The sequence below is a fragment of the Myotis nattereri genome (assembly GCF_964212035.1).
Source record: "Myotis nattereri genome assembly, chromosome: 4".
NCBI classification, from domain to species: domain Eukaryota; kingdom Metazoa; phylum Chordata; class Mammalia; order Chiroptera; family Vespertilionidae; genus Myotis; species Myotis nattereri.
Window position 1 is genome coordinate 93382839 of NC_138079.1, and position 22698 is coordinate 93405536.

At 40.3% G+C, this 22698-nt stretch overlaps 1 protein-coding gene across 2 annotated transcripts in view; it reads left to right on the forward strand.

Annotated features, from left to right (window-relative positions):
• TXNDC11 (thioredoxin domain containing 11) overlaps positions 1–22698 on the forward strand; it is a 70176-nt gene that overhangs the window by 27249 nt on the left and 20229 nt on the right. Inside the window, exons 5-7 of one of the 2 annotated variants that reach the window (XM_081089511.1) lie at positions 1033–1126; positions 17747–17859; positions 19998–20198. In XM_081089511.1, coding sequence (XP_080945637.1) covers positions 1033–1126; positions 17747–17859; positions 19998–20198 — 408 coding nt within the window. Of the gene's footprint in view, positions 1–1032; positions 1127–10240; positions 10310–17746; positions 17860–19997; positions 20199–22698 lie in introns of those variants that run through there. The other variant, XM_081089512.1, reaches the window with a different exon arrangement.

The following is a 22698-nucleotide window of genomic DNA, read 5'->3' on the forward strand; positions in this document are numbered from 1 at the left end:
GTTGCATGCTTTAGGGCTAGAGAGAATGCTTTACATTTGCCTAGTGCTGTATAGTTCATCAAGCTCATTCTTCTCAGTAACCCTATGATGAATTGACCCATTTGCTATATAAGGAATCTGAGGTTTCTCTTTGAAGTGTTCACCCAAGATCATTTAGCTTTTGGACTTGAGCTTAAGTGTTCTGACTCCAAGCTCAGCACTCTTTCCTCAGGGATCTCAGTTTGGCTTTTAAGACAGATACAATCATTTCAGAACAAAACCAGAGAGAATGAGTGCCACAGGGCCTTTAGTGATGGAAGGAATTATTCTGAACAGGAAGGCAGGATGTATATGGAAGAGATAATTTATTGGTTCAGCAGAATGGAGGGGAATTCTGTCCTAAGCTTAGAGAAGTTGAATGAACAGGTGGAAATAAGTTTGTGGGGGAAGAGGAGCAAGAGAGTAGGAGATGGGCCCTTTGCAGACTGATCTGACAAGAGAGGAGGGTTTTTATGGTAGAATGCTGGGTTCTGAGTGTGGGGGAGAAAAGAGCCCCTCAAAGAACTACCTGGAACACAAGTGGAGCAAATCAGATTTAATCTGATTTCCAGTAAGTGGGATGCGAGAAAGCAATTTGAGGGAGAAATAAATCTAAGAAAGATTACGAGGAAATTGACAGCTTGTCTGGAGTTGCCAAACAGAAGTAAGTGAGTACTTGTACTTGATGGTGAGGTTTTGAACCAGGGACCTAGGAGAACTGTCAACAGAGAGTGGAAAGACCTGCTTAAGAAGAGGGAAGGAAGTTTCTGCTCTGAATTAATTCCCCCTGTAAAAGCTGCTGCAATTGTATCCCTTAACCCTGTTGTCTAAATGGAAGGAAAGGTCCACCCTAAACCCAAAATTTTTTCATGTGGTTAGGCTTTTAAAAAAAATGAAATGCAGCAAATGACAATTGTCAAATTATAATGCCATGTTCTTTCTTGTTTTAAAATGTCCCCATTGCACAATGATTAGTGATACCTCAGTCACCTAATTCTGCTCTTGTTCCTGCAGCCTGGAGTACTTGGGTACTTTGAGTTCAGTGGTTCACCCCAGCCACCTGGTTATTTGACCTTCTTCACATCAGCATTACATTCATTAAAGAAAGGTAAAAATCATTTATAGTAAGACATTAGAACTTTAACAAAAATGTATGTATATTGATAACTTCTTTTGCATGTGTTACCTTTATGATTACTTTCATTTTCTTGATTCCTTTTCTCTGTATTTGTATTAAATAATTGTATTGTTTTATGTTCTGTAGTGCCTTAAATGTTTAGCTTTTTAAAATGTAACTTGATTATACTGTCTGCAATTATAGGTTTTGCACTTTAAATTTTATTATGTCGTAATTTCTTTTTTGTGTTCACATTTATAAGTTCTGGTCCAACTTTGTAATGGTTATATTGTCAGTTGATGTACCATAATTAAGGAATACATTTCCTTTAAGAAGTGTTTGCAAGTATAAAAGTCATGTTATATTACACTATAAGCCTACTGCCAGTTGCATAATTCTCAAATGTATTTTTTTCACTTTAGCTAAATCATATATTATATGAGGTCCTACATTTTAAATTAAACATTGTATCATACCCCTTTTTTCATGTTGTTCCATGTTCTTTCTTTATATCAGTTATAGCATCATGTCCATTCTCTGTGGAATACATTTTCATCCGCTCTCTCGTCTCCATCTCCTTTGTTAGCACACTGGTCCAAGCCCCTTGCTCTTCCCTGGGCTAGACCAATGGTCACTTAACTAGTATTCATTCTAGTCCCTTTTCCCTCACACTTTGGCCTTTACATGTATTAAGTCTTTCTGCCTGTACTGTGCCCCCTGCCTCCCCGGTCCCTAGGGCTCAACTCCCCATTTGTCAAACCCCTATTCATACCTAAGAATCCCCTCAAATATCATTTCTGCAATCTCCAATCTCAGTTGGGTACCCTGTTGTTTTCTTTCATAGTACTTAACATGGTTAGTACTTATGTGTGTATTTATGAGATTTGTTTAATGTCTGCCTTCTTCCCCAGACTGTGAGACTTTGAGGGTAGGACCGTGTGTCTTCAGTTTAGCGTTCTTTCTCCAGTGTCTGGTACATAGCAGGGGCTCAATCACTATTTGCCAAGTGAGTGATCAGATTAACGGCCATACCATCTTTTCCCCAGTAGCTCAACCAAAAATATGTAACTATCCTTCTATTACTGGGTATTAGATTGCTTTATTATTATTTTTTGGTTATAATAGTATACTATTAATACATCAAACAATTATATGACTGGCCATTTTAATATATACATTATCTTAAAGTTTTATGCATAGAAAATCTACTGTATTCATGTTTTTGATCAGGGGACATTGGGAGAGGAGATCAAGCTGACACATAGTATGTCTTCTGCCCATTTTAAAGACTTTGAGCTACACAGCTTCAGATGATTAAGAAGACTTAGTTTGAATTTTGAAAACAAAATACTACCATTTTAAGCTTAAGAAGCAGATTTTCAAAAATCTTTGAAAAGTAAAGCCCTTTGAAGAAGATCTCAGCTGAAGATTACATATGAAAGGGAAATCTAGAGACATTCACTAAAGTGATGGTAATATTCAAGTTCTTAGTCAAAGCATATTTTAAGATTGTGGAAAGATATTTAGTTACCTAGTTAGTTTATATAATGTGCTATAATGATTCATCTTGTATTACTTTTCATTCAGAGGTTTCCAAAATATTGCTGCTTTTTGCAAAAACCTTTCAGTAGCCTTTCATCCCCATTTTTTTCTTTTCTGTTTTTAAGCAAAGGAAGGCGTTAAATGGGTAAAAACTACTTGAAGGTACAAAATGAAGCTCTTTGGGCAAAATTCACTAATTTTGACAAATGATTACATGAAATTTCTTAGAATAAATCTAGTCTGGCTTAGCTTTATTACATTTTTTTCCTATCTTGTGATTCTAGTTCAGTCTTGTAAAATCCTGTTGCATATGAACTTTGCAAGAAGTGAGATTCATTCTAATTAATCATTTTTCACCTAATTTTTTGTGGATAATCTGCCTCTTAGCTTAGTGAACCATTTTTAGAAGAAAAAGACAAATTTGGAATGATTTTCCATAATATGTGCTATGAAGAACTACCTAAAGTAAATCATGCTTTGGGCATCTAGGCTTTTTTTCCTCTTTTCTTTCTCTTACCCTGAAGTCAAATAGTTTTAACTTATTTATTAATAGCAGATGCTCAATAAGTGAAACATATGCACACTTCTTTTTTAATGGTACAGCTTGAAGTGTAAATTCTGGGTTAGTGTTGTGTTTAGATTGTATACACAAAATAAGGCCTGAGGAACATTTGACACACTTAACATTTGGCTATAGGCTTAACTGAAGAAGTGTTTTAGACTGTTGTAGAAAGCAGATGTTCTCATTCAACAAGCCACAAGCATTTACAAAATGCACGTCTTTCCATTGCCTTAGTAATTTTTTAAAAATTATCTTAGAAATAACCTGTGGCATTTGATCCTTGAGACTAGCTGGGCATTGGTCTACAAATATTTTGAGCATGTACCATATATGAAGCATCATGCCTAGGTGCTGGGGGGGGGTGCTAAGAGGGCAGGTAGCTCATTCCTGCCTTCAAGAATATTGTAAGATCTGTTTCCATGGGACTTTACCATTGCCATTCCTTTAATACTATTTATCTAATGTTTGATATTTTTGCACATTATAATAAGGAAATTAGGGAGATTTTTACTTACCACCTCAGCACTTAATGTTAACTGCTTTCTCTCTTTGTTGTTTTAACTATTTCATCTCAGTTACCCATGTCCTCTACCTGTTGATCTCAGTCTTGGTGTTGATTTGTCAGTTTATGTAGGCCTGCCAGTTAGGTGGTGTGGGCAGTAACCCTTTGTTATATTTCTGTTTATTGTTTTCCTAGCTGGTTTATTATCATTTTTTATATAGCAGTTCTATATTTTTGTGTAATTAAATCTGTGGTTCTTTTTCTTTTTAAAATATGTTTTCTTTATTGATTTGAGAGAGAGAGAGAGAGAGAGAGAGAGAGAGAGAGAGAGAGAGAGAGAAACATCAGTAGGTTGCCTCCCATATGCACCCTGAATGGGGACTGAGCCTTCAATCTGGGCATGTGCCCTAATCATGAATCCAACCTGTCACCTCTCAGTGCTCGGGATTGAGCCACCCCAGCCAAGGCTGTGGTTTCTTTTCTTTTTTTATAATATATTTTTATTGATTTCAGAGAGGAGGGGAAAGGGAGAGATAGAAACAACAATGATGAGAGAGAATCATTGATTGGCTGCCTCCTGCACTCCCCACACTGGGGATCGAGCCTGCAACCAGGCATGTGCCCTAACTGGGAATTGAATTGTGACCTCCTGGTTAATAGGTCCTTGCTCAACTGCGGAGTCACACTGGCCAGATTGTGGATTTTTTTCTTTCTTGATTAGAAAATATTTTTTTTTGCTGGATCAGTGTGACTCAGTGGTTGAGCATTGACACATACACCAAGAGGTCACTGGTTGGATTCCTGGTCAGGGCACAAGCCCAGGTTGCAGGCTCAATCCCCAGCAGGGGGCTTGCAGGAGGAAGCCAATCAATGTTGATGTTTCTCTCTCATTGATGTTTCTCCCTCCCCCTCCCCCTTCCCTTCCTCTCCCTCTCTCCCTGGTTGCTTACTTGATTTTTTTTTTTTCATCTTATTCCATTATTTGCTGTAAAAATGTTTTCTGGTAAAATGTTATATTCTGTGGTTAGTGACTTCTTTTAAAAAAGAAAATTTGCAATAAATTGAAGTACTCTTTTTTTCATTCAACCTACAATAGGGGTGCAGTGCTGTTGGGAGTACAGCACTAGCTCGAGAACTGGCAGTGCCTGATCCTTACCCTTTGTCTGCCCTGGACAGAATCTGGAAACTCAAACAAAATACTTCACTTTTCTGTGTTTGAGATTCTCTCTCAAATTAGAGAGGGTGGAGAGGGTGGAGTTAAATGCTGAGTGAAATACATTGGATTATGAATAAAGTAATAGTCTTAAAATAGCCTAATTAGAAAGCCACCTGGCTGAAAGCACTTTAAGCAAGTATTGTGTCTATTTTCTTAAAAACATCTACACCAGGTATTATGTAACGTGACCAACCAGTGGGCACAGGTGTTCCTCCTCCCTTTTCCTGTAGCACTCCATATCTGCTTCTCTGTACTTCATGGCGTCCTCACTATAGAACTGTCCACATCTCTAGGGTAGGTTGAATGAAAAGAATTTGTTCAGATAATATTTATTGAGTGCCTTAAAGCCAAAGTTTTGCCTTCTTACTCCTACAGCTTGATCAATGTTGTAACTGAGAGGTTGAAGGAATGGCTAATAAAGGGCATTTTATCCTGAAATTGCTCAAATGAGAATGATTTTAGTAGTGGTACGTTAAGTCATTTTGGGTCCCCTCGCACCACCACCACTCTCCTCATGCCTGGCCTTTCAGGTTCCATAGATCAATATGTAGGAATGATTTACAACAGAACTCTTTGGTACCCCTGCCTGGTTCATTCTTCTTACTTTTTTCACTGGCTTCTCAGTGTCCCCTGACACTAAAATCCTAATTAATTGAATTGAAATTCACATGATACTTAAGTGTCACCTTGAAAATAGACTATAACTGAACTAACAAGCAAAATAGAGACAGACTCATAGAGAACAGGCAGACAGCTTTGTGTGTGGGGGGGAGTTGGGATCAGGATTGAGCAAAAAAGGCAAAAGAGGAAGAACTCATGGACACAGACAATAGTGTGTTTTTTGGAGGAAGGGGAGTGGGTGGAGGTGAAAGAGGAGGGTGTAGGGGAGATAAATGGTGATGGAAAAAAAGAAATACACTAAACTATTAACTAAAGACAACATTTTCACTCCCTTCTAACGCCTTTACGAATTTCTAAACTTAGTTGCCAAGGGAACTTTGTGGCATCAGTTCTAAGGGACACCCTTTGGGAAATACTGTTGTAATGAATTTTTTAAAGAGGAATTTATTAGGGGGAAAACTTATAATTCCAGTGTAGGGTCCCTCTGTGCCACCAGGTGGCATCTGATAGTGCTGTGCTTTGCTGGTAGAATTGAGTCAGTATATATAAAATCGCCTTATTCATAAATAAAGCTTTTTATACAACATCAAGAGGTCTGAAGGGTAGGATTTTCTTACCCTGTAGGTGACATTCTTAAAGGCATTTAAAAAACAAAGAACTGCCGAAACCGGTTTGGCTCAGTGGATAGAGCATCGGCCTGCGGACTGAAAGGTCCCAGGTTCGATTCCGGTCAAGGGCATGTACCTGGGTTGCGGGCACATCCCCAGTAGGAGATGTGCAGGAGGCAGCTGATCGATGTTTCTCTCTCATTGATGTTTCTAGCTCTCTATCTCTCTCCCTTCCTCTCTGTAAAAAATCAATAAAATATATTTAAAAAAATAAAATAAAAACAAAGAACTTACATCTTAGGCAAGATTGATGCTGAAATTCATGGGCAATTGTTAAACCCAATGCGTGGTCCAAACTCTGAAGAGTTAGTCCCAGGGCCCTGGCAGGTTTGGCTTAGTGAATAGAGCATAGGCCCATGGACTGAAAAGTCATGGGTTCAATTCACGTACCTCGGTTACAGGCTCGAACCCTAGTTGGGGTGCATTGGGGAGGTAACCAATCGATGTGTCTCTCTAACATCAATGTTTCTCTCTGTCTCTCCCCCTGCCTTTCACTCTCTCTGAAAATCAATGGAAAAATATCCTCCGGTGAGGATTAACAACAACAACAACAACAAAAAAGGGACCCAGGAACCCAAGAAAATAAAGCAATAAAGAAAATAAAGCGATTTCAGCGTCAATCTTGCCTAAGATGTCAGTTTTCTTGGGCAACATAATTGAACCCATGACTCTTCAGTCCATGGGCCTATGCTCTATTTACTGAGCCCAACCTGCCAGGGCCCTGGGTTAACTCTTCAGAGTTTGGACCAGGCATTGGGTTTAACAATTGCCCATGAATGAAGATGGTTCTAGGATCCCTTGGTTTTCTCTGATAATCTCATAGTTGTCACTACACTTATTCATAGAAGGAAATCATTTTCTATCTGTCGTATCCTCTGGGTACTGATTAATGTACATTAGAATAAACATATTAGGAATTTCATACTTTTGGTACCCATACATAAAATTGACTTTTTAATATGTTGCTATTATTTTAGCAAGGTTGTCATCATATGTCATAAGAGATGCTTTTATTCCCATTATTACATATCTCTTAAGTCTTGTAAATGCTGCTACATAAGAACTAAGGCCAAAAGTGGATGATCTCACACTTTAAGTTAGACTCAGAAGCATGACTTAGTACTTCAACCAACATTTGAGGATCCACTATACTTACAGCTATAAAGATAAATAAAACTTGTCCCTGACATCAGTAGTGCCACTAGCTAGTGTGGCCAGTATGTAGGCTTTCCCATAGTATGAGTGTGGTGACAGCTCTATGACAAGCTTTGTTGGATCGTGGAGGTCAGTTGATTGGATTAGTTCAGGGAAGACTGCTCTGAGGAGTTGGCACTAGGGGTGTAGAGGGTTTCCCAGGAGAATGAGGGGTCAGCCTTCAGGTAAGTGTGTGAAGAACTAGAGAGAGAGGGATTGGAGAAAGCAAAAGTTGTGCAGGAAGCTCAGAACCAAATTTAGTGGTCTTTGTATATATTTTGATCCCTTGAATCCATGTATCTAAAAAAATCATACCATCTTGTGCAGCTGGCATGGTTCAGTAGTTGAACGTTGACCTATGAACCAGGAGATCACGGTTCCTGACCAGGGCACATGTTCAGGTTGTGGGCTCAATCCCCAGTGGAGGTTGTGCAGGAGGCAGCCGATAGATGATTCTCTCTCATCATTGATGTTTCTTTCTCTCCCTCTCCCTTTCTCTCTGAAATCAATAAAAATATGTTGTTGTTGTTTTTTAAATTGTACCATCTTTACTTTCTAATTGTTTTGTGATAATGTCTACCTTTTTAAGTTGTCCTGTTTTAGAGTGTGTGTGTTGATCCTATTTCTTCTAGGTTTTCTGTTTGTTTTGAAGCTGTGATAAGACTCATAGATGATGAACGACAAACGTTAAAAATCTTGAAACACTCTTATATAACAAGGTCACAAGCTTATAGTGAATAAACTGTGCAGACAGACCCAGTCCTGACCTCTGTCTGACCACTTTTTATGTAAAGTTGAACATGCTCAGCTGACTCTGGACTGAGCCCTTTCATGAGTCAAGCACTTTACCTGGATGATTCTGTCTTCACTGCCACTCTTTGCAGTAGGAACTGTTAGCTCAGTGTTATTATCTCAGGTGAGGAAACTGAGGCTCTGAGGAGATTGCTTATTGACTCATGGTGATTGTGGTAGGCAGAATAATAGCTCCTCAAAGATGTCCACATTCTAATCATCAGAACCTGTGAATATGTTATGTTACGTGGCAAGGGGGAATTTGAGGTTGCAAATGGAATTGGGTTGCTAGTCATCTCATCTTGAGAAAGGGAGTTTATCCTGGAGTATTCAATATAATCAGAAGGATGCTTAAAAGTGGAATCAAGAGCTAAAGCATAATGTCAAAGTGGTACACTGAGAAGAACTTGTCTGGCCATTATTGGCTTTGAAGATGGATGGGAGCCACAAACCAAGAAATGCAGGTAAACTCTAGAAGCTGGAAAAGGCAAGGAGATGGAGTCTCCTTAAAGGAACTTGCCCAGCTGACACCTTGATTTTATTTCAGTGAGGCCCCATTTTGGACTTTTAATCTCCTGAACTGTAGGATAAATTTATGGTGTTCTAAGCTACTAAGTTTGTGGTAATTTTTTATAGCAGAAATAGCAAATTAATATAGTCAGATACCATAAAAGAGGAGCTTAGATGAGCCCAGGACCAAGTTACTCCACTTACTGCTGTACTCCTGGGATGAGGCAGGTGGTACAATATGCTGATTTTTACCTCCTGGTCTTGCCCATGATACTGCTTTAAATATAGTGCCTTTCGCTAATATTTCCTGTCTACTTTTCAAAGTGTAACTGAAGGCCTATGGTATTGATAAATATTGTCTAGCTAGGATGATGTCGGGCACACTGTGGACATGAAATGAAGATTTCCATATCACTGGTCCCCTTCTTGGAACTTCTGCACTGGTTGGCTGTCTCCTACTTAGCACTTAGCATTGTTTTCTTATTTTCCCTTGGATTTCAGTGGTTCTTCCTAACAAGAAGTTCCAATAGGCAGTAAACAAATCATTTTAGTGGCAAGTATCCTGTGTGACCAGGACCCACTCAGTCACCCCTTCTCACTTCAGATCCCATCTGTAAGATAAGGGAGTCTTGCCCTAGTTGCCTCTGAAGGACACTTCAACTTGAAAAATGCATTGGCTCTTGGCTTGTTTTTGTAGGCCTGCAAGCTAAGAATTGTTTTTATATTTGTAAAGGGTTGTTTTGAGGTGAACATGTGACTCCATGCTGGACGATAAAGAACAGCCTAAAAGGGAGTGTAGGAGGCATTTCTAAGCAGATATGTTTCTTTTATGAAATCATTCCTTCAACAAGGCTGTTAAAGAAAGGAATTTAATTGAAATACATACAAGGGATGTATTCTAACTGATCATTTTAATATTGTGCTTTGGTTAAATGGGACTGGCTGGTGTGAGGGTATTTAGTTTACTTTCATATTAGTATATGTGCCAGTGCATATTTGTCTCTCTAGTCTATGTTCCCCTAAGATAATGTAGTTGGAACTGATTTCTCTTCCCCTCCTCCCTAACTCATAAGAAATAAAAAAATCACAACTAAGGACTTACATGTTTACCTAGGGGTTAGCAGTATTTTGGCAAGCATCAGAATATGCATATTGTATTTATGGTGCCCAAATGCCAGATTTTTTCCCCAGGTAATTGCTTTGTGCTTTATATTAAGAATTTTGAAAATATACACATCCCAAAGCTGAATTTCTAGGGGAAAATGCAAGTAATCCGATAGTTCATTTATTAAAAACAAACATCTCTGTAATCTATTACATTTCTTTCAAGGCTTTTTAATTTTGGTAATGTATTTATCATTGGAAATGCGTGAGTCATTATCCACTGAGTGACTGAGTCACTATGTAAGTGCTAAGTAACATTGGAGAGGTTGTTGTTACCTGTTATATAATCCTATCATTTTCTTTTTTCTTCCTTGTCCAAAACCTTGGAAAGAAGAGTGGGAAAGCAGAAGTTAATAAAATGGCAGAGTATAGAGTAAAATGAGGACTCTTTCCAGGATGGAAGGTACCATATTACAGGTTTGCCTTTTGGAATGTCACTATTTCCCAGAGTAAAGAAGTGAGAGAAATTCCCCCAGGAAATATATAACTTCCTAGCCATACTGATTAAAAGCCATGTGATGTAATCCAGTGGTATTTAGCTTTGAAGTATATCATGATTTATTTGTTAGTAGTTATTTTCATGAGGGTTTTTCCTGATCTGATATTCCATTTCACTTCAATGATCATGGAGAGACTGGCTCACACAGAAGTCTTCTAGAGAGCAGATGGCCAGTCCTGATGTGAAAATTTCCATATTGTTCACTCAGGCATTCTGTTTATTCTTTCAGTGTCCTTAGGTACCTTACTTCGTGGTACAGCAAGTACTGCTTACTTTAGGCCTCTAAGAGAGAATTTATTTCAGAAGCTAAGCACTTTATACCTAGAGCCACCAGGTCTGGAGGGCCCCCTCCCCCTTTATCTGAAGAGAGAGAGGGTTGCAGGGGTTTTCTCCCTCCAAATTTGAGAAATATTGTCTTATGTATCCTTCTTAGATAATTGCCCATTATTCAGACTTACTGGCTACTGGATTAATTATTTCAGCCTAATTTTCTTCCTGAGTTAAATGAATCTTGCTTTTTCATCATTACTACCCTCGCATTGTCCAAATATAGCATGAACCATGTAGATATTTTAAATTTTTCTGGTGGCTGAATTAAAATTTAAGGAAAAATAGGTGAAACTAATTTAATAATATAGTTTATTTAACCCAGTGTGTCCCAATTATTATTTCAACATGTATTAATACGAAAACTATTGAGTTACTTTATTTTTTTTTTTAACCAAGTCTTTTATACTTTTACACTTAACAACACATATCAATTCAGATGCTAAATTTTTATCGGAAATACTTGATCTGTATTTAGATGTCATGAAATTTATAGTTGAAAAAGTCATTTGCATACCCAAGTGTTTATAAACATACATAAAATTTTCCAGTGACTGTGTTGAATATCACTTTAAAATTAAAATAATTAAAATCAGCCCTGGCCAGTATGTCTCCGTTGATTGGAGCATCTTCCTGTACACCGAAAGGTTTCAGGTTCGATTCCCGGTTAGGGCACATACTTGGGTTGTGGGTTCAGTTCCTGGTCAGGCTTGTACAGGAGGCAACTGGTTGTTGATGTTTCTCTCCCTCTCTCTCTCTGCCTTCCTCTCTCAAACCAGTAAACATATCCTTGTTGTTAAAAAAAAAAAAAAGCTAAAAATTTAGTTTCCAGGTTGCTCACATTTCAAGTGCTCACTAGCCACATTTAGCTAGTGGCTACCAAGATAGGATGGTGCAGCTGTGGCACAGGCCTTATTATCCAAGTGTCCAGGGAAAAGCAATTGTTTCATAAGATACTGAGTCTACTGCAGGCATTTTCTTGTGTTGTTAGCATTTCAGAGTGTCTGGTAGTCTGTTACTTGCTGAGTGTGAGTTGTGTAGCTTTGCCTCTGGCAGGACCCTTCATTGTTAATTTTAAAGCACAGTCAAAAACATATTCTCTTTCCTAATAGAAGAAACTAATTTTATTCTTCCTGGAATGTTTGAAAATTTTAATATCTTGTCTCACCGAGGTAGTTCTTGCCTCAGAGTGTTTGTGCTTTACCCTAATACTAAACTGAAGTTTTATTATTAAAAAATTGAGTTAAAAAATTGAATTTGAGGCAAGTGGTTTTAAGCAGAATATAGTAGTCTGATGATAATGTATTATATAGAAAGCCAAAAACAAAAAACCTTGATGCAAACCAGAGAGATCACAAGTGAGCCAGGTGAATTTGAGTGGAAAACAGATGGAATTTCAACTCAAGGTAAATGGTGACAGTGGAATATGAAAGGCACAAAAAGGTCAGTGGAATCTCTGCCTAGGGGAGTGTGGGAAGAGGGATGGAGCATTCTGTTAGTGGCAGAGAAGAACCCCAACCTCATAAAAGATAGCAAAGGGTAAACCTGCAGAAGCGCCAAAGTAGAGATTTAATGGATAAAGCAAGGCCATTTGTTACTCAAAGCACACAATGAATCGGCATGAGTAGTGTTGGTTCTCTTGCCTGTATCCCCACCCGGTATCCCTGGGATGTGATGCAGTAGGCCTACATGGTGGCTAGGTGGGAAGTGGACATGGGCCCAAGGGCTCCACCTTTCCCAGCAAGCAGCAGGCAAGCCAGTCTTCATGCTGAAGTCACCTTGACCTACTTAGTTGCCTGTATGACCAGCTGCAGATACTGCTCAGAATCTAGTAATTTTACCCAGATGTTTTTTTAAGATCCCATTATATCTTGCAGTGGTCTTTCTGACACCTTTCACTGGATGTTTAATAGAGACTTTAAACTGGCCAATTACCTGGCTGAGTTTATTGAGATTTTTATTTTATTATTTTTGACTACTTGAATAGAGTTATGCCACTGCTGGACCTTTTTTGTGAAAGGATGGGAGAGCATTTTTCTGAATAAATATATATATATAATTTTTTAAAAAAATATATTTTATTGATTTTTTACAGAGAGGAAGGGAGAGAGAGAGCTAGAAACATCAATGAGAGAGAAACATCCATCAGCTGCCTCCTGTACATCCCCCACCGGGGAAGTGCCCACAACCCAGGTACATTCCCTTGACCGGAATCGAACCTGGGACCTTTCAGTCCGCAGGCCGACGCTCTATCTACTGAGCCAAACCGGTTTCGGCCTGAATATATTTTTTAAAAAATTATTTTAATCCCCACCCAAGGATATATTTATTGATTTGAGAGAGAGAGAGAGAAACGTCAATGTGGAAGAGAAACATTGGTTGCCTCCTGTACGCCCCCTCCTGAGTGGGGATCAAACCCGAACCCTTTTTTGGTGTACCAGCTGATGCTCTAACCAACCAAGCCACCCTGCCAGACCTGAATTTATTTTTAATCAACAAATTCAGAGTCCTTAACTGAAATATTGAAGCTTCATTCCTTTTCGGACAATATTATTCAATTTTATAAATAACAAAAGACCCCTATTGTAAAAAGCCATGAGCTCTGCTTAACAGAGAATGTTCTGGCTATGGAGATGAGAAGTGTTATTTTCTTGCATCATACTTACACTGTGAACTTCCTCTGCTAATTCAGTTACTCCTTGTACATATGAAATGGCAAATTTAAGCTGCTTTTCCAGCAAGATGTCCCTGATATGCAGAGACTTAAATAGATGTGCGATTTTTATAAATTTCTCAATGTGAAAAAAAATAAAGTTTTGAAATTGTAGTATGTTTGGGCATGATAAAATCTGTTTCGTTCTGTGCAGGCAAGCTCTCCATTCTTATTAATTAAATGGATTATTGAATGACCTTTCAACTTTCGGGTTGAGCTGTCACTTCTTATTCTTCTGATCCAATAAATCATGTTGGTGACTTTGGCAGACTATCAAGTGAATTTCCTTACTGGCTGCTTTTTTCCTTTTCTCTTTTTAGCTTTGGCTGTCCACCAAGATTCAGTCCCCTCCTGGAGAGTGGTGTCCATTGGTTCTGCCAATTCATGTCCTATCTTAAGTCTTGCTTTTTCTTCTAACAGCTTTGGGATCTGAACTTTGATGACATGCTTTTTTAAATTTTTATTTAAATTTTGAAATAATTTTATACTTGCAGGAAAGTTGCCTAAATAGAGAGTTCCCTAATTCCCTACCGTTACCTAGCCTCCCCCAATGTTAACATGTTATATAACCACTAGTGGCCCAGTGCACAAAATTTGTGCACAGGGGGTCGGGCGGGGGGGGGTGACGGGGAGATGTCCCTCAGCCTGGCCTGCACCCTCTCCAATCTGGGACCCATTGGGGGGGATGTCTGACTGCTGGCAGTCGGACATCCCTCTCTCAATCTGGGACCGCTGGTTCCTAACTGCTCACCTGCCTGCCTGCCTGATTGCCCCTAACCACTCTGCCTGCCAGCCTTCTCACCCCCAATTGCCCCCCCCACTAGCCTTCTCACCCCCAACTGCCCCCCCTTGCTGGCATGATTGCCCCCAAATGCCCCCTCGCCATCCTGATCACCCCCAACTGTCCCCCCACTGGCCTCCTCACCCCCAACTGCCCCCCTGCCAGCCTGCTCACCCCCAATTGCCCCCCTGCCAGTCTGTTCACCACCTACTGCCCCCCCGCTGGCCTGCTTGCCCCATACTGTCCCCCCCACTGGCCTGCTCAGCCCAAACTGCCCCCCCCACTTGCCTGCTTGCCCCCAACTGTCCCCCCTGCCAGCATGCTTGCCCCAAACTGCTCCTCCCACTGGCCTGATCATGCCCAACTGACCCCGCTGCCGGCCTGCTTGCCCCCAACTGTCCCCCCTGCCAGCCTCTTTGCCCCCAACTGGATCCCCCTGCTCATCCCCTTTTCCCCCCACACCAGCCTGATTGCCCCCAACTGGCGCCCCCTGCCAGCCTGCTCGCTCCCAACTTCCCTCACCGCCAGCCTGATTACTCCTAGCCTCATTCCTTGGTTGCTGGGGTGACCCAGGAAGCCAAGCCTTCCTGCCCACTCTCCCACTCTCTGGCCAGGCTTGGCTTCTCGCCCGCTCTCCGGCCAGCTCCATGGCTCTGGCTGGTGCCGCCATCTTTGTTGCATCAATTTGCATATTCCCTCCTTATTGGCTGTGGGTGCCACCATCTTTATTGCAAAGTGATGGTTAATTTGCATATTACTCTTTTATTAGATAGGATTTGTGAAAACCAAGAAATTAACATTGGTACAGTATTATTAACTAAACTGCAGACCTTATTTGAATTTTGCCAGTGTTTTCATTAATGTCTGTTCTCTGTTCCCAAATCCAGTCTGGAATCCCACATCACATTTAATTATTTTTTCTTCCTAGTCTTCTGCACCCTGTGACAATTCCTTTCTTTCCTTATCTTTTATGACCTTGATACTTTTGCAAAATAGTGGTGATTGTTTATTTTATTGTTCAGATTGTTTCAGCTTTGGCCTTTAGGAACATCTTGGGTTAGTTCCCATGTCCTTTGAATAAGTCCCTATCCTTTCATGTATTTATATCCACGCATATGCATATATCTATAGTTGTGTGTGTTAAAAGCCATAGTTTATACTGATTTCCTCTGGTTCCAGTATGATACTACAGGGTTCATTTTAGGGGTCCCTTCTTAATACTAGTATATAACTTCTTTCTCTCTGCCTGAGAGTCCTAGCTCTGATGGTCTTTAGTTTTACAGTATCCAGTTAAGATACTGTTTCTGGTCACTCAGTTTTTTATCCCTAAGCCTTCACCCCTTCATTGTAGTTTGGTACATTTGTGATAAAGTTAAGTGTAATTTCTCGTGTTTGTATTCCACATTAGGTTTCCCCACATATGGGTTGGTTTAATGATTTGTTTCGTTTTTGAGCACGTGAAGGGTGTGAAACAAGAGTCTGATACAAAAATGGTCTGCTCAGAGGAGGGTCAGGCCACCTCATCCTTGTTCTCCAGTTTCTATTCTTACTTCTTTGCCCCCCATCATATAAGGAACCAATCTCTGTACTTTCTGGTTTATTCTTCCTGTGTTTCTTTGGGTTTGTGCCATTTTAAACTCATCAGGTTTGTATTAAAGATTGTCCAGCATGGTATTAGGGACATAGTCATTTCTACTTCATTCTTGACAGCCACTCCTCTGAAAGAAAAGACATCACTGCTGGGAGGTAGACACCACTGCTTGTGCAGAAACCTCCTGTGTTTAGTACCGTAGTACTTTATATTTTAGCTACTTAGGTATAATTTGGTAACTTTAAAATATAACCAATATCGTATTGCTAATAAAGCAGAAAGTGGATAGGAAAAAAAAATGTATCTTTTCCTACACCATCTTATTCATCATCTAAATATTTAAGTCCATTTCTAATCATACAAGTCTTACATATACTCCTTGGGGAAAGAAAGAACGCTTCACATATAAGGATAAAGTCCCTTTTGCTCTTCATCTTATATTCTTTGAGATACTTTTGTACATTTCTGAACATGTGTGCCAGTAGGAAAAAAATACTGTTTTATAAATGTGAGGGGTTTTTTTTTGTTTGTTTTGGGTATTATTTTTAAAGAAAAGGTAAACTATCCTCCCTCAGCTTTTTCACTCACGTATGCCTTTAAACCTGTGCATGTTTTATAGGTAGCCCTGCCCCATTGCTTTTAACATCTGCAGAGTGTTTCTTGGTGCCTCTCCTCACCCGACTCTTAGTGCACATATGTGGATACTAAGAAGTGGAATTGTGGGGCTGTAGGCTATGTCCATGTGTCATTGTGATCAGTACAGCGTGTGTCATTGCTTTCCCTCGTGGTTGCCATTTTACCTTTTCTATCAGCATCCTATCAGAGTACTCATTTCTTTATTGATCATCAATACTTGATATTTCCTATCTCAAGTTCTGGACAATCTGAGGATAAAAGGTGTTATTTTGTTTTAATTTGCTTTCCTTTGAAATAGTGAGGTTGAATGTATTTTCATGTAATTATTAGCCTTTAACATTTTATTCTCTGTGATTTGCTCATTTTTTTTTAAAAAAAATATGTTATTGATTTTTTACAGAGAGGAAGGGAGAGGGATAGAGAGTTAGAAGCATCGATGAGAGAGAGAAACATCGATCAGCTGCCTCCTGCACACCCCCCACCAGGGACGTGCCCGCAACCAAGGTACATGCCCTTGACCGGAATCGAACCTGGGACCCTTCAGTCTGCAGGCCGACACTCTATCCACTGAGCCAAACCGGCCAGGGCGATTTGCTCATTTTTAACTGTTTTTTTCTTACTAATTTGTATGAGATTTTGTATGTGCTAGACTCATTCACTTATTGATCTCTTATAATATGCCCAAACACTGTTGTAGGTTCTGGGGTAACAGCAATAAACCAGGTTTCTAATTTCACAGAACTTAAGAAGTTAGATTTTAAAAAAATCTAAGTCAGTAAAATTATATAGATGTTAGTAAGTGCTATTAAAAATAGGGTAATGGTAGAGAGAGTGCCTGAGTAAGGAAGGAGCCCAGTTTTCCCATACAGACTTTATCCTCTGATTATTTGCCCTGAGGTGGGATGGTCAGAGAAGGCTTCTCAAAGAAGGTGCAGTCGGAACTGAAACCTAAATGAGAAGAAGGGGCTAGCCATGGAAGTGTCCAGACAGAGAGAGAGCAGCATATGCCTGGGCTCTAAGGTGGGGCTGGTGAGTGAGGGGCAGCATAAAATGAAGTCAGATCAGCACAGATGGACAGAAGCAGTGGAGGTGATTGTCAGAGTGTTACTCAGGAGTAGGCGAGAGGTCTGTGTCAGGAGGAGGTTTCTTAGCTCCTCCTCCATTCCTGTCAGGCTAGGTGACCACAAAGGGCTTTGCTCTGGGGAATTTGTGCGTCTAGACTTGATCATTGGGTTTTGTGGTTGTTTTAAGGCATAGGCCTTTTCTTTAATAAAGGAAAATTTTCTGTTTCAGATTACCTAGGAACAGTACGATTTGGGGTTATCACAAATAAACATCTTGCGAAACTGGTATCCTTAGTACACTCTGGAAGTGTGTATTTACATAGACATTTCAACACATCACTTGTAAGTATTTTGAAATCACGTTTCTATTAGTGCAGTGGTTCTTAACCTTATTTAGGTCACAGACTTCTTTGAGAATTGGATAAAATCTGTGGACACTCTCCCTAGGAAAGTGCACATGATTTTATATGCAAATTGAGAGTTCTTACAATCCCACTCTAGGGCCCATGCCCCTGGTTAAGAACCCATGCATTAGAGGGCTCTTGAATTTAAAATCTAGAAATTCTTTGTTTATATTCTTAGGTTTTGGGACAGCCTTGTTAGTTTTCCTTCTTGGATGAAATTACAGAACTATTCCTGAAATTACAGAACTGTTGGGGAATTGTTACTCTGGGCCCATGTTCTCAGAGGTTAAGCTTCCATTGGGTGATGTTCTTTGTTCATTGGTTCCATTTATCGATAAAGAGTAGCAATATGGCATGCTTTTCTCCTTAGCTGATACAATGAATTTTGAAGTTCTTGTCAAGTCACAGTGAGAAGCTGATGACTTCTCACCTCCATTGTTGTCTTTGTTTCCTGATTTCATTTGCTTTTGGTGGACCAACCTCAACTCAGCGATTTCTGAACTTTTGACCTGTATCCTGCTAGTCCTGTGCTTCTGCTCTATTTATTGTTGCTTCCTTGGTCCCAATATTGAGAGTTTACTTCTCTTAAATATTTTCTATTTCTTACTTCATTGACAGTATCAGTGACTTAAAGGTCGAGTGAAGACCAATAGTCTCTCTGTACCCGCCTTGGCTCAGCAGACAAATCTTGTGCCTTGTAGGTATAGGTCGGCAGCACTCTCCAGGGGACCCCTTCTTGGTTGCCAGTCACCCCAGCTTCTGCATATTTCTAGTAGACCACATATTGTGCTTTCCTTCTTGCAATTTATATCCCAAAAAATAAAATGTATTTTCTAAATAAAATGTTTATTCTGATGTTTATGTTATTTTAAACTCTCATCGTCCTACTTTGAGAATCACTGCTTGTGATTATCTTTCCTCCACACACCCAGTCTTCTTGCGCCCCTGTCTAAGCTTCTTTTAACTCCAACTGCTTTTGCTATCATTTTTCTTCATCTGTTTTTCATAACATGCTATATAACCAACATATATCATATTTATAATAAAGAGTACTGAGGAAGAAATTAAAATAGATGGAGAAAAGAAAATAGGACTATGAGAATGACACTGAAAAATACATTGGGCTTTCTGCATCCATTTCATAGATTAAAGTTGGTTGGTTGATTTACCAGCAGAATTCCTTTTATCAAATGAAATATTGTCACGATACTAGTATTTTAAAAAATAAATGCAATGGACATCTTTGTTATGAATCTATTTAAGTCTGTTGTTTTGGGGGTGGCAGGGTATAAAATACCTCATTGTGTGGAATCCTCCAAAGCACTTCTGTGTAAGTTTTGTTTCAAACTTACTGATATATATTATTGGAATTTCAAAAATAATTATATATTGACTCACTTGGGTTGTTGTAGGAAAACAAAGCAAAAAATCTAAGCATCTCTTTCCTTCATTCTGTACACATAAAGTGTGATTCGTGGCCTTATGCAAGTTCTAGGTCATTTATGGATTCATTCAAATATTTGTTGAATTTCAGCTCTGTGTCAGTGTTCTTCTTAGCCACTTGGGCTATAGATGAGCAAAACAGATACAGATTGTGTCCTAATGGAAGGTTCATTCCTGCCCTTATGAGCCAGCCTTTGAGGGGCAAGGCGAAAATTTAAATGAACCATGACTCCATAATTTCTGTTCCCTTAGATATTCACTGATCCTTTTATAAAATAGCCCAATAACACTAATAGCTCCCCTTTATAAGGTGGTAGAGGTCCCTGTTGCCAGCAGCAGGCAGGGAGAATTATTTATTGATCGATGAATCTGTCTAATGGGAAAAAGATAAATCACACGATATGAAAGTCACCCCTTGCAACTGCTTTTGCTTTTTCCAGCCACTTGTGAGGAAATCCTCTGCCTAGAGAAGTAGAGCCAGGTTCTAACTGCATGGGCCGGGGCAGGTCGTGTGGCAGCTCTAGGCCTCATTTTCCTCACCTGTGAAGTGGTAGGGTTAATTGGTTCTCTTGAGGACAGTGCTGCTGTGCTTTGATCCTGCCCTGCCTTTTATCCCGTGTTTGTCCTTCACAGGTCTTTCCCAGGGAGGTCATCAACTACACAGCTGAGAACATCTGCAAGTGGGCCTTAGAAAACCAAGAGACACTCCTTCGATGGCTGCGGCCACATGGTGGAAAGAGTCTCCTGTTGAATAATGAACTGAAGAAAGGACCAGCCCTTTTTTTATTTATTCCTTTTAATCCCTTAGCCGAAAGTCATCCTTTAATAGATGAGGTAAGAGTCCTAATGTTAAAAGGTATCTCATAAGGAGTAGGAAAATCTCCATCCCTGGGACTTCTTTCATTGCATGTTCAGAATAATTTCCATGAGTAGCTGAGTGGTTGCCAGGAGTGGATGTTGTGTTCCTACAGTTACTCCTTTCTCTTGTAAAGGGGCAGGAGAGCCATGCCTAGGATAGGATCCACCAAAGCCTCTCTGGCCACATTTACTGACAGCTGCTCAGGTCTGGGTGAGTTGGAGGGGACAGGGAAACCAAACCATGCCTCCCCAGAGAAGGACCATATGTCCCTCTTTGATGACTAATGTCAGGGAGTGGGATGGACAGCAACACAGGCAGGGTTTAGTATGGCCTAGGACAGTGGTTCTCAACCTTCCTAATGCCGCGACCCTTTAATACAGTTCCTCATGATTGTGGTGACCCGCAATTTCATTGTTACAAATTGAACATAATTAAAGCATAGTGATTAATCACAAAAACAATATGAAATTATATATGTGTTTTCCGATGGTCTTAGGTGACCCCTGTGAAAGGGTCGCTTGATCCCCAAAGGGGTCGTGACCTGCAGGTTGAGAACCGCTGGCCTAGGAGATGCTATTGTCATGGGGGCCAGCCAGACTGCTGGCCCTCGCCATCTTCAGCTCAAGAGCCAGGAGCAATAGTGCTGACATTGGGATCCCTTATTTTTCTAAACCTTTTTCTTACGCAGATAGCCAGTCTGCCCCTCCCCCCTGCCTTTCTGCTTCATCTGGTGTACTCACTTTGGGTGTGAGTTTATTTCATACATGGATCATTTGGAGCCACTTAGAGAGCAATAACAATCAGCAAAGAGCACCTGGGATTGCTAAATTGGATTTACTGGGGGTTTTATTTTTTTCTTCCCTCAAGGATCCCTTAATTTGGTCAAAACCAATTTCAGACAGCCAGTTTACCACTGGCCAGGTTAACCAGACACTGCCTGTCCGCAGCCTGTCCGTGTGAGCCTAATGGTGTGCCTAGAGGGAATGGGAGGCAGGGTTCTTGTCCAGCCAGACCCTTCACTTTGTTTAAGTTTTTATCCCTGCAGGGGGACATTCTGAATGTTCGCTGCTATCCTGGTTTAGAGGAAGAAAGGAGAAAGGAAGTAGCTTTGTTTCTGCTTTGATTAAGGAGGATTTGAAGTCTTAAGACTTAATTTCTTTAGAAAATCTTCACTACACATTTTACTAGTATGACCTGAGACACTCTTCTGAGTTATTAGGCCTTTACTGCATCTAATATTAAGAGCTTTAAAACTTTGTAGAAAAGGAGGGGTTTTCAAGCAAGATGTGGGTTTTTACTTTAATTTTTAAACTTTCCTTCTGGAGAATTTTATTTTGACTAGTTTGGGCATGCCAGGGTCCTGGGTGGGTGGTATTTTGTAGAGCCTACTTCTCGGTTTAGGAGGTTGTGGTTGGATTTAGACACCTGGTGTAAGGACTCTTCCCTTCCAGCCCTTTGTTCCTGGCTGAATGTCTCTCCCCATCTCCGCTCACTCCTTTGTCTATGGCTAGGCCGTCTGTTTATTACACTTTTGCCTATGGCTCCTTTCCGCAGGGTTCATAGTGTCCCTGCAAGGTGAATGGATTCCCTTAACCGGTGTGGTTAAAGTTGCTGAAAACCAAGTGGCATCTTAGCAGTATTGGGAATTACTTAGCAAGTAAAATTTAGGAGATGTTTACTGAGCACCATGTCAGGGAGCCACAGGGGAGAAAGTTGGAAAAGATACAGGTTTAGTCTCATGGTCTCAGGCGCTTGTCCAATAGGGGAGCAAGAGCCTGCTTATAATTCAAGGCAGAGGAAGATCTGCCCCAGGAATTGAAGGATAGAAGGCTGTGTTCCAGGAAGCTGGGGACTGGGCAAAGGAGAGGTTGGGAGAGGTTGTGGGAGGGGCAAGTATTTGAGACAGACCTTCATTAGCGGCCAGGGTCTTAATGGATTGAGAGAAATTTATGGGAAGGAACAGCTTGAGCAAAGGCACAGGGCTGGGGAAGTTGCAGCAGTTTTAGGTTTTAGAAAATACTATAAGTTGCCTGGCTTTCATAAATGGCTGGTTGGAGAAGACCCCAAAAAAACCTTTGGAAGAGGGCCCTTAGGTGCTTCTTGGAGGACTTTAGCATTCATCATAGCTATCAGAGTCTCACTGACAGTGTAGAAATGTCAGGAGAGCTGTGTGTTACTATTATTAAAGTTTTCCTGGTAGCAGTGTTCCATAAAAGAGAAGAATAGTAAGATCCTGAACTTGGATGCTGGTGGTGGGATGGGAAGGGGGCAATGCCAGGGAAATAGTGACACATTGACCAGAAGTAGGAAGGGTGGGAGGAATGAACACACTTCACAGGGTGAGTTCTAAACTCATTGGCTCCTCAAACACAAAATAGTTTAAGCCTTAATCCTTATTTTTCCATTACCACCTTTAGGCCTAATTTTGGGCAGACAGCTGAGGAAGCTTACATTGTGAGAAGAATGAGGTAATCG